The following is an 11,799-nucleotide window of genomic DNA, read 5'->3' as shown; positions in this document are numbered from 1 at the left end:
GTACTATACATTTCATTTGCATTTATATGATTTGTTGCTTCAATCATTTATAAAACATGCAATGTTACTTACATTCATTGATTGAAATTATTCATTAGGAGATATCATGACAGTCAAAACTGAATTGGGAAATATTTACCAAGCAAAATACAAACTATTACATTATTTACAAACAATTTGAATAATAATTAAAAACTGGAATGTGATCAATAATTGTTGTAATATCATGTTTTGTAAGTTGTAATTTTAAAAGGTTATATGGGACAAAATAAACAGACCAAATTGTAACCATATTATCTCTGGATGAAGTCAATAGATATGTGCATGAGTAAGAGAAAAACAAAAACAGAAATTATATACAACAGTATTTGTTCAACAAGATGAAAATAACATTGATCTACTTGATTGTTATTGGCCTGATGTGGATTGGGATAAACTTAAGAGAATAGTGATGTCGATTGGTTGACCTAAATTATTGTGATTGTTTTAAGAAATCATCCAAAATCGATTATCATCAAAGCATAAATTCATTATGTTCAAGCGTTTACTCCATGACTAAAAACGGTAATATGAAAATAATTGAAAAAAAAAACCTGTGCAGCGTCGGAACAGCTGTCATGTCAAAAAGTGATGCAAGCATTGTGGCAGGGGGTAGGGAAGTTCCACCCCCTCAGAAAAAACACGCTTTTTTATAGGCCTAAATGAAATACCTAATCAGAAATCAATAAATGAATGAAATGAATTAAACAAACTTGAACATTAGGATTACATATATAAAGAGAACTGTCTATAAGGTTGTACTTTTAGGTTAAGTACATCATGTGCTTCTGCAAACTGGCTTTTTGTCTATTCATGAAACAATAGCAAATTCTTTTTTTTTTTGGTTTTTCAAACAATCCTGTACGAAAGGTTCGCTTTTCCTTCACTTCCTTCTCGTGATGAAAAGTAGCCCCAAAGTTTCCCACATTCCACATTCTTAACGACCTTAACAACTGGGCAGACAGTCAAAGACATCCGATCACAATCCGATTCTGATATCGAGGATACCGAGGAAGGAAAACCAATTCAATGTTACTTACATTACCGCCAAAACTTTGCGTTTTAATCACTTTGTTCTCTGTTGTTTGATCGTCCTGTACTTGACCTTCCAGCCAGGTATATTGTGTTCGAAATCGTTTTCTTTTCAAGGTCAAGGGCAATATATTTATTACGGCCCTGGAATGTGTGAAGAGCGAAGACTAGAGACGAGGAAAACACATTTCAGCCTAGACACAACAACCCAAATTACGTGATGATGATAAATATTCAAGAGACAAATAAAAGGAACGATCGGGCCTAATTATATTACTTGATAATCACTAAAACGGATACGTAGAGTCTTTTATGCCAAATCATCTTACTTATCCTCCAAACAGGAAGCCAGGCACATAATATTTACCTGAATTGATTGACTGAACGAAGACTTAATTTCATCTAAAATCAGCATTTACCATGGAATGCTTTTGTATTTTCTTTCTGGAATTAATAAATGCGAAAATAGATCTCTAGAGCAAAACAATTAAAATGAGAATGGGCCTTACCGTATAGTCTGTGCATGGACTAGGTCCATGGTCTGTGGCAAGTAGATTTTCTTGAATTTTCACTCCGCTTAAATTTCAACCAACATGACCCAGTTGAACTACGGGTGGACTGGGACTGTCCACCATTTATGCTGTCCACAGATTTAAAAGATGATGTTCGCTTCTTCTTTTCTTCCTTTAGGCCTACTTTGTTCATCCTTTATGCTTTATCCCTTCAAACTGCATACTTGTCCTGGGGCTTAATAATCCGAGCTTTTTTAGCCCCCTTCTTTTCATTAACAAGGATCTCTCTTTACATTCTCCAAATCCATCCCAACACGCAGATCCATGGGGGGGGGGGGCTTTCTAACAGGATATTGTCACTACACCCTCTCATTTTTTATACAAAAATAGATATTGTGAGTGGGTAGTTATTCTAATAAAATGAAACGAATTATTTTTATAGCATAGGCGGATCCAAGGGGGGGCGAGCCCCCCCCCCCCCATTGGCGGAGCAAAAAAATGGAAAAAGGAGGAAAGAAAACAGAAGGGGAAAGAAAGGAGGGAAAAAAGAAGAGGAAAATAAGAGAAGGGAGACGATTGAATAAAATAAGGTCATAGGAAGACTTAGAAAATGATTAAAATATATATTTCATGTCACTATATTAAATTTTCGCTCACGCTTCGCGCTCGCATAGCCTGTTCGATGAGATATATATCTTGCTCAATAGGCTGGTAATGTAGCTTAAAATATCAAGTTTTGGAGTCAATATACAAAACATATTATTTCAGCTCGGACATCAAGCTTCATTGTTTTGTTTGATTTACAAATTGATTTTTTTAAGTCAGTGCTCTGTGAAATGTCCGTTTTATTGTGTGAACATCATTTGCAGCTTTTTGTGCTATGCGCTCGCATTATTTGATTTGCCAAGTAGGCCTACAAAATTGTCTTTGTTTATTCCATAAGATTCTTTGTATATTAATTCTACAACTACTTAAAACCCCCATGATGACAGTTTATCAAAAATTTCGTCTCACGATTTGCGCTCGCATTATTGTTGATTACAAAAGTGCTTAAAATATCCAGTTTCAGGCCTTGAATGTCAACAAATTTCACTCACTCATTAGGCTTATTGCATTAATAAATATGATAAATAAAATTTTCATGAATTCCTAATATTATCAATTGTCCCTTTTTCAGAAAGGAATATTAACAAGTTTCATATTGCATTTAGGAAGAAGAATAGGAAGATAGTTATTGTATTTTCATATGATGGCAAAATTTCCTTATGTCTAGAATGTCCAGGTCCTAGGTCAAAATAATGATAAAAATATCAGCTCGCGCTTCGCACTCGCATCATTTATTAAGTGCTATCCACATGCACTTCACAATTTCACTACACAGTGATTTTCCGCTCGCATTATTGATTTTCATGAAAAAAATGAAATGTATTCAGACTGCTCAGATTCTGTATAACTTTAAAACACGCTCACACATGTTATTGAGATACGCAGCTTGGTCTTTATTCGAAACGTGCTAAAATTATCAAGTTTCAGATCAGAATATCAAAAATTTTCTTCTCGCGCTTTGCGCTCGCATTATTAATGTAGGAAGATACAAAATTATCCATCCTTTTTCATTATTTACAAAATATGAATATAGTGCCCCATTTTTAGGTCTGAAATCTCAGTTACCCTCGCGCTTCGCGCTCGCAACAATTGTTAGATTTTATACTTATTACAAAAAGTGCTCAGAATGTCAATTTTTAGGTCGGAATGTAAAAAAAAAATTCAGCTCGGGCTTCGCGCTCGCATTATTTAACTAGTTGAAATATGTATCGTCTTAATTGCTAACTGCAAAACGTCCGTTAACAGGTCCCTTTTCGATCAAGCCAGAGCCCATATTATGAATTTCTGTTCGCGCTTCGCACTCGCAGTAAATATCTAGTTACATACGCATCTTGTTCAGGTTCACAAACATTGCCAAGAATATTTAATTTTCAGGACAAAATACCTGAAATTTTGCATGTCATTTCAGGCCTAAATAAATGAATAATCATTCCTAGATACACCCCTTTTTATCTACTTATTAATAGTCTTCCCAAAATATAACTTTTCGTTTTTCTCTAAAATGTTTAATTCGTAATCATAATATCAGATACTATATACGCAAAATATTTGCATGTACATGAAGTCCGACGCTTTCAGGTGTCATTGTGAGTAACCAATAATTATATTGTGCCTTTTTGGAGATCCCGTCGATATCTTTATTGATGCTTATTTGTACATTATATAGTACCGATTTTTAATTGTTATAAAGATTAAATAAATTGATTTGAATGAAACTTAATTGAAATTCGAATCAAATGATGATATACCTACGGATACCTAACTTACTTCATGTTATCACGCGGGGTTACATCAGTTTTCAGGGTTTTCAATATGATTTTGTTACATGAAAGATCCCATAGTCTTTTACATGATAAAAGTACAGGCAACTACTCTCCAGACATACTGCACGCACGGATACGATCTTCTTATGTAATTGAACTTAGCAGACATTTCGTAATCGTTGTTATGAAATCATACCAAAAATCGACAGAGGTGTGGCGGGGGTGTGGCCTGTCGTGCACGAAAACCTGATGTTATGTCTCACAAAATGGCACAAAAGCGACGAGCAATTGAGGATCTTGTGCAAAGAGCAACGGAGTCGAAGATCAAGAAATTCGAAAGCATACGAGGTAATTTTGTGATGTACCGTACCGCTATAATAACTCAACCGCTGAGCTGTGCCTGTGCTAACCCAGGCCAGGGAGCGCCGGCCCGCAAAGCTAAGTCTAAGCGGGCCGGCGCCCAGGAGCTCACCGTGTATTTACCCATACTCACGGGACAAGGGTAGATTATGGTCAAAATATCTAGCAAGATAAATTGTAAAAACAGAAATTACAGTATGCACTTAGGCCTACCACGATTATATGGATGAAGGTCTAACGAGTGGTAGAATCCTGACGTCGAGGCACAGACATGACAGACTGAAACTTAGTTAAACTTAAAGTTGAAACCTAAAAAAACTGAAAAGTTCTCTCCTCTCCAGTCTCGATCGGCTGATCGAGACTTGGGAAGAAGGAGAGAACTTTTCGTTTTTTTGAGGTTCCAGTCTGTGCATCGATGTCAGGATTCTACCACTCGTTAGACCTTCATCCATATTATAAATAATCGTTGCATTTCAGGCCAAAACAGAATAATCTTTATTTTGGTACAGGGCTTTTTATATATTTTCATGAAATAAAGACAAAAATCGATGAGCACTGTTAAGGGGATTTTGCATTGTTAACCCCCTGGTGGCTGCATGATAGTGAGCCATCTGTGTACGAGGAGAAATTAAAAAAAAAAAAATTAAAAACTCGAAACAGACGGCTGCCAGCTGTCTAGATCAGGAACAGTGGTATTGTCAGCTTCGATCTCAACAACATTGTTCAAATTCTCACTCGGACATCACTTTGCTTGGCCCTGGGTTCACCTTAATTTTTATATGGACTGACTGAAGTATGACCAAAAATCATGCAAACATGCCGTGAACAAACAGGCAGATCTTTTGTTTGCTAACTCCATTCCATATCGAAACTACAACAAAGCCAAGCATTGCCAAGTGAAGTGATATCTGAAAGAAAATTAGACAATGACCTAGAGATCCAACTGAAATACAGCCGTTCCCGGTTGCGATATTTGGAAAAGAGGTAGGCATATTAGACTTTCTCTGACATTGCTGGTGGGTAAACTCTGTTGAAGTCTGCCAGTGCGAAACTGCATTAGCGCCAGGCCCGACAAACAAGTCTTTTCCAAGATTTTTGTTACAGTCTGTCATATGAAACCCTCACTTCGTAATGCGCCCTAAGAACATTGTAAGAAGATCGTAAGGACCATGCCATGGCATGTCGCAGTCCATGTAAGATTTGGTAGGATAGAGAGCCAGTTCTAACATTAGAATCCTTTAATCCTTACGATGATGTTTCTTACATTGATGGTACATTGTATGAACTCCTTTTCCTTAGTTCAGTTGTTCCAGAGCTTTTATGAACAACTGTCATTTGTAAAGCGTCCATAAAGTGTAAGTACAAAATTTGTGCTACTGTTGATGTTGAGTAAAATCTTTACCATATTTTGACAACAGATATCGTAAGATAGCCGTAAGTCTGACGAAAGAATAATTCGGTTGATAAGCAGTCTGATTATCTCTTTATCATTTTGAACCAATGTGAACATTGCATTGGACAAGTATGGATTGGATGCCATTCCACTCCTTCATAAAAATGCAAATGTAAAGCTTCAATCTCTTTAAGCACAAAGCATACAGAGGGCCATGCTTTAGTTTCAGTCATTGTTAGTGTTGTATTTTTGTGATGTGTTAGACTACCAGAAACAGTTACGATCACAATATATGTATGCTAATTAGTTTGCCAAATGTGATGTGCCCGTTTGCGGGTCAAGTCTCCTACAAATTCCATATCCATGAATTTCCAGTAATCTACTTCTTTATTTTCCTCGCAACAGGAAAGCAGGTTATCAACATCCCCTACTGGGACATTGTCGTCATCACAGCCGGGGATGAAGATCAAAAGAATGCTTATGATCTTCAACTGAAGGAGAAATTAGCAAGACAGCAGTTACCTCTAGGCACCAAGTACCATGTGCTTAAGGACCCTGGAGATGTTAAAATTGGTAAATAAGAGCATTATAAATTCAATTCAATTTATGTTTATTTTTACTAAAGGTAGTAAAGCACTAAAAAATTAAAATGATACAGAATATAACACTTGTATATATATATATACATGTATATATATATGTATATATACATTTGTAAAATATATGAAATGTTGCTTGGCAGGTAGCAGTCAGGAAGGAAGATGGCCGTTATTATTGGTTGAGCTGACAATCATGAGAGTGTCAGGATTGTTCGACATGAGAATGTCAAACATGTACCTTATTGATCTGGGCCCCGTCTTATGAAGAGTTACAATTGATCAAATCAACCACAGCTATGGAAAGCCAGCAACATCAATATTTAAAAGTAATGTTTTCAAAGGACATTGTGCAAATTTCTTAAAGAAAAAAAATATGACATGAATGGATTTCCATATACTTGAGGTTGATCAGATCAATCATAATTCTTAAAAATAGAATTGAAGAAAAATAAACTCAAAACAGGTGATCGTCACTCTAGTGTGGGATGACAACTTCATATTGCATGAAGACAAACTGAGGATTGTACGATGAAATAACAAAAATAAATCAAAAGGATGTATGATGGCAGGATCTTTAACCTCAAAACAATGAAATGGTTTCTATTTTTTTTTTATATCAATATTGAATACGTAAATCAACATCAATAGTTACAAAATCTGAGTGTCGTGACTAGTTGATCACAAATAGTCATTATGAGCTATATTTAAAGGTTAGGTGAATTTGAATAGGTTATTGGTGAAATATCAGCTGCAAGTTAACAAGGAATTTATCCATATTTTGCTGTGCTCAACCAAGACATAGTGAATGGCTACCTGGCAGGAATGATTCCTTGAAAACACTGAATGCTGGAAATCGAGCATAAGTTGGGGTAATGCTTATAGTGCGCCTCATGATAGATTATATCTAGATAGCTAGAGCTATATAATGCCTATTGTTATTATTATTGAATTGAGCAAATCTTTCATTGAACAGGACCAGGAGGCTCAATGATGGCAGCCCTCTCCTATCTCCAGACTATCTACAACCAAAGCCTCTTCACGAAGAAGGTCCTTTTCATCCCAGCAGGGGGTTATAGCCAACGGCTACCAAGCGCAAGCCTACTGGGTAAGGTCTTCACAGCGGTTCCCTATGGACGACCCATCTATCAGATGCTGGAGTTGATTTTGGCAATGTACATTGATCTTCCTGCTCATATGGTCTCTGGAGGCATCTTCTTGGCTTGTTCGGACGTCATCATCCTTTACGACTGCACTGTTGGTGTAGAATGGTCCTTTGACAAGCCAGGTATCACTGCCTTTGGACACCCAGCTCCAATCAAAATCGGGACAACCCATGGAGTGTTTTTGTACAAGGACACGCCCAATGTCTGCTCTCAGGTACATATTGTAGAATGCGAAGAGTTCCTGCACAAGAGATCTGAAGATGTCCTCAGGGAAAAGGGTGCCCTTCTACCGCAAACATGCCAGCAGACCCTTGGCATCAGTGGTGACTATGTTCTGGTCGACAGTGGTTACTTCATGGATGGTGAGACTGCTAAAAAGCTGATCGAGTTCTACGAGGAAAGGTCTCCGCTTTCATGTGAGATCGATTCCCACGGCGATTTCTTGCATGGCCTCGGGAACTGCGGCAATAGCAGTTACATCAATGACATGTCCAATGTCAGCAGTAAAACAGATAAACTTCTCTCCATGCGTCAAGAAGTCTTCAAGCTCTTCCAGGGTACACCACTCCATGTCCTTGTGTTACCCTACTCAATGTTCTATCACGTTGGCACAACTGAAGAGCTGCTTGACCATTTTTGTGATAACTGCAGCTTAAGGAGAGAACTAAACCTGACCAAAGATGCCTTCAACAGATCCGTGGACCTCGGCATTGGCGACACCATGCTTGATGCAAGTTCAGCCAGGGAAGCGTGTGTCATGAACAGCATTGTACCTAAGGGTATGGATACCAGAAAAGCATGCATTGTGGAGTACTGTTACTTCAAGACTATATGTTCAGTTGGTGAGAGATGCATTGTCAGTAACTGTGTCATCCAGGCACCATCCTCAGGCTGTCCTGTCAGCATACCTCCTTTCACATTCCTTCACACAGCAGCTGTAAAGCCCAAAGAGGGTAGCACACTCTATGTCACTATTTTCTTTGACATCCGTGATAACCTCAAACGCGCTGTTCCCCAGCTTGAGGCAGCGGGTCAGCTCTTGTTCTTGAACAAAACCCTTCAGGTTGTGTTTAATAACTTCAACCACACTTCGCTCCAGGCAATTTTCCCAGGTAATACTGCACTCTCCATATGGAACGCAAAGCTCTTCCCGCCCAAAGAGACAATGGAACAGTCTTTTCAGACCACCATGCAATTTCTGGAAGAGGTACACTCTGCAAACCCGGACCCACATTCCCTTGTGGGAGAAGGTTGTCTTTCAATGGCCGACGTTCTCAAATGCAAAGATATTGAAGCAATGTTGAAATACCGCAAGCAGCTCTATTCTATGATTTTATCTGGATGAATAAGAATACATGACCCCAAAGTGCCTTATCTTCTTGATCTACCCTTGCTTCATTCTATCTGCACGAGTGTAGTTTACATGTTTTTCAAAGTTAAAGGCCCTGTCACATTGCTTGGTGCAAGCCTTGCTGATGAATCATGGGCAATCACCCGCAATTCACCTGCATCAAAAGTTTTGAGCATGTTAAAAACTTTCCTGCATGTAAATCTTGCATGCGCTACTGAGGGGCAACTGCGTGTGAGATGCACGAGAGATACTGTCAATGCAGGCGACCTGCGGATAGCAATGATAGTCACCTGCAAGTTACATTCAAGTCTTGCATGGAACAATGTGACAAGGACCGAAGGAACCTTTTTTAAAAGTCTCTGCACTTCTTTTAGCAGGAATCCTGCTATACAGTGTGTTTCAGAAATAAGGAAACCAGAATTCCCATGTCTTTTTTCTTCACAGGCAAATTAATTATTCCTCTACATTTGATACCTTATATGTGACGAGCACTTCACGCATTAATGAACAAGACAAGTTTTTAATGTCAAAATCAGGTTGCGCAGAAAAGTTGAAGAAGATTGATTCATGATGACGACCGTGCTTTTTCGTTTGTATCCTTTGTTAAGTTTTGGTTTGGTTTGGTTTTATTTTTCGTATAAAAATCACAATAAAATACATTGCACAAGATATGATATTAAATATAAATATATAAACATGCACAAAAAAATATACGGATGGATCACTCTATTCAGAGCCATTGATATAATGGCTCTGTACTTCCTAGAGGTCCAGTTCTTCTCACTGATCCCTGAAATGAGAGCGGATCAGATTCACACATGAATTTCTGCGCAAATAAAATCTGACATGCCTCAATATTTTTTTTTTGTAATCTGCCATGCGCAGTCGATGATGTCCATCTCTCACTATTTATTTTGTTCTTTATTATACAATAAAATATTGCCATTTTACAGATTTGGTAGTAATTACCGACTTGAGTGAACCATAAAATGTTAAAACAATGCTAAATCCACATGCTCAGGGAGGAATAAAACTTTGTCTCACAGGACAATGAGGGCAAATTAGAATATGTCATATTTCATTTAATAAAATACAAAAGAAATATTGAGTGGATGATGTCATCAGTCCCCTCATTTGCATACTGGCCAGGATGTACATATAACTGTTTGTGAAAATACGTAAAACTTTAAAATGCCTAACTTTCTTTTTTTTACATTCGATTTTGATGAAATTTTGATTTTCAATGTTAGTTGTTTGATTGTTTGAGTTTTCTCCTTTTATTCAAATCAACTTTCAGGGGTGGACTTGTCCTAAACCATATTCCCCACTTTGGAGAAGTAACTTACTGAATTGGTATTCCGGCAGATCTTGTACATGTCAATATCTTTTTATTGTTGTAGACCTTATTTGATTAAAAGATTTGTACATGTAGGTGGGAATATTTTATTTGTTTTCCTATATCAGAAAAAAATTAATTGTAATTAATCTTAGAGATTGTGCTAATATATGATGTAAATAGATGCCACCTGAGAGAATGGTTTACTGTACATGTATCTTGCGTGTGTTGAGGCGATTACAGGTAATGTACTTGAATGTAGGATGCGATTGAATGCCTTTTGTGTTGACTTGGCACTCAGTAGTTGTGTTCATTTTTGCACGCTTTGGAAAATATCAGGACATTTCTTGAATTTACAATCTTTAAGGGTCATGCCCAATTAACCAAAGTTCCAGAAGGCCAAAGATTCCATTGTGCTTCCCACTATTAGATAGATACAGGAAGAAGTTTCACAAAGATGTGACTTTTAGTCACACTTAAATTCCTAGTTGCATGCTGTATAAAACACGTCACCACTTTGGTCAAATCATGCTATAAGGGGGCTTGCTACTGCGTATAAATCAATGAGAATGCCCGTAAAATATCATGCACGTCATACAAAGCGTGACTTAAAATCTTTGTGAAACACCCCTACTGCATTGACTTTGTTTTGTCGTAACTTGACTTCATTGTCATCTAATATAGTGCTTCTCAACCTCTTGTTACTCGAGGACCACTTTGACTGTCAGATTTTTTTCGAGGCCCACCTACCAAAATTTTAAGAAAACGTCCATTTTGATGAGGTGAAAAAAATATGTCGTGAAATTTAAACAGAGCACTCTGACCACATTAAAAACAAACAGTTTGAGAACTAATCTGTATTATGTCCGGCAAATGGAACTGCGTACACAATATGCATGTAGATGAGGTTCAAATAAAAACTTGATTGAAACCATCATTTGCAATGTGTGATACCCAACTTAGGCAGTGCTTTAACGTTACTTAGTTTTGTTTGACCCACATAGACTGATTGGACATGTTCGGACAGGTCTGTGAAATATACTATACAGTGTATGGTTTTTCTCCTATTTTTTTCTCTCTCTGGAGCTTTTCTTGGCACACATGAGAGGGGTTCGTGGCCCACCGTTAGAGAAGCGCTGGTCTAATAGTACAGTAGCCTATATGATTCTTTGAAAAGATAAGGGATCAAAACTGAAGATCAATTGAAGGATTCAACTCCCAGTCCCAGCAGACTTCTGCCTCGAGCAAGTTTCTTCAAGTGGTCAGACCCAGTATGATACAGATACACTAAGAGAATTGGAGTATGGTAATAACTTGTAGAACTGCTAAAGTCAGATATAGATTCAGTATTTAATTCTATAGAGAAGTTCATGGACTTCATAATTTTGAAAGGGCTCTAATTTTTTCTGGTACAGATATGCCAATAATTCATTGATGCTCAATGTAGTTCTGAGAAAAGAAAGCATTATCTTAATTATTTCAATAACTAATTTTTACAATTTAATGTGTTAAATAATCATGGTGAAGGATATAAAAATCTAACCCAATATGTTTGTTTTTAGGATATTCTAATAATGGAATGCGTAATCGTTGTGAAGTGTTTGAAATTTATTTATTTCAGTACTGCCTAAATTGTATGATGTAA

The 11,799-nt window shown here is 37.2% G+C and overlaps 1 protein-coding gene across 1 annotated transcript; it reads left to right on the top strand.

The window, feature by feature from the left end:
* Positions 1-4,110: 4,110 nt before the first annotated feature.
* Positions 4,111-9,886, top strand: LOC121431946 (fucose-1-phosphate guanylyltransferase-like). The gene is made up of 3 exons (XM_041629777.1): positions 4,111-4,300; positions 6,111-6,278; positions 7,278-9,886. The coding sequence occupies exons 1-3, from the start codon at positions 4,207-4,209 to the stop codon at positions 8,810-8,812; spliced, it is 1,797 nt and encodes a 598-aa protein (XP_041485711.1). The 5' UTR covers positions 4,111-4,206; the 3' UTR covers positions 8,813-9,886.
* Positions 9,887-11,799: the final 1,913 nt, after the last annotated feature.

The sequence above is a fragment of the Lytechinus variegatus genome, chromosome 1 (assembly GCF_018143015.1).
Source record: "Lytechinus variegatus isolate NC3 chromosome 1, Lvar_3.0, whole genome shotgun sequence".
Lineage (NCBI taxonomy): Eukaryota > Metazoa > Echinodermata > Echinoidea > Temnopleuroida > Toxopneustidae > Lytechinus > Lytechinus variegatus.
The sequence above is the reverse complement of the archived record's forward strand: the minus strand, read 5'-3'. Positions and strand labels throughout refer to the sequence as shown.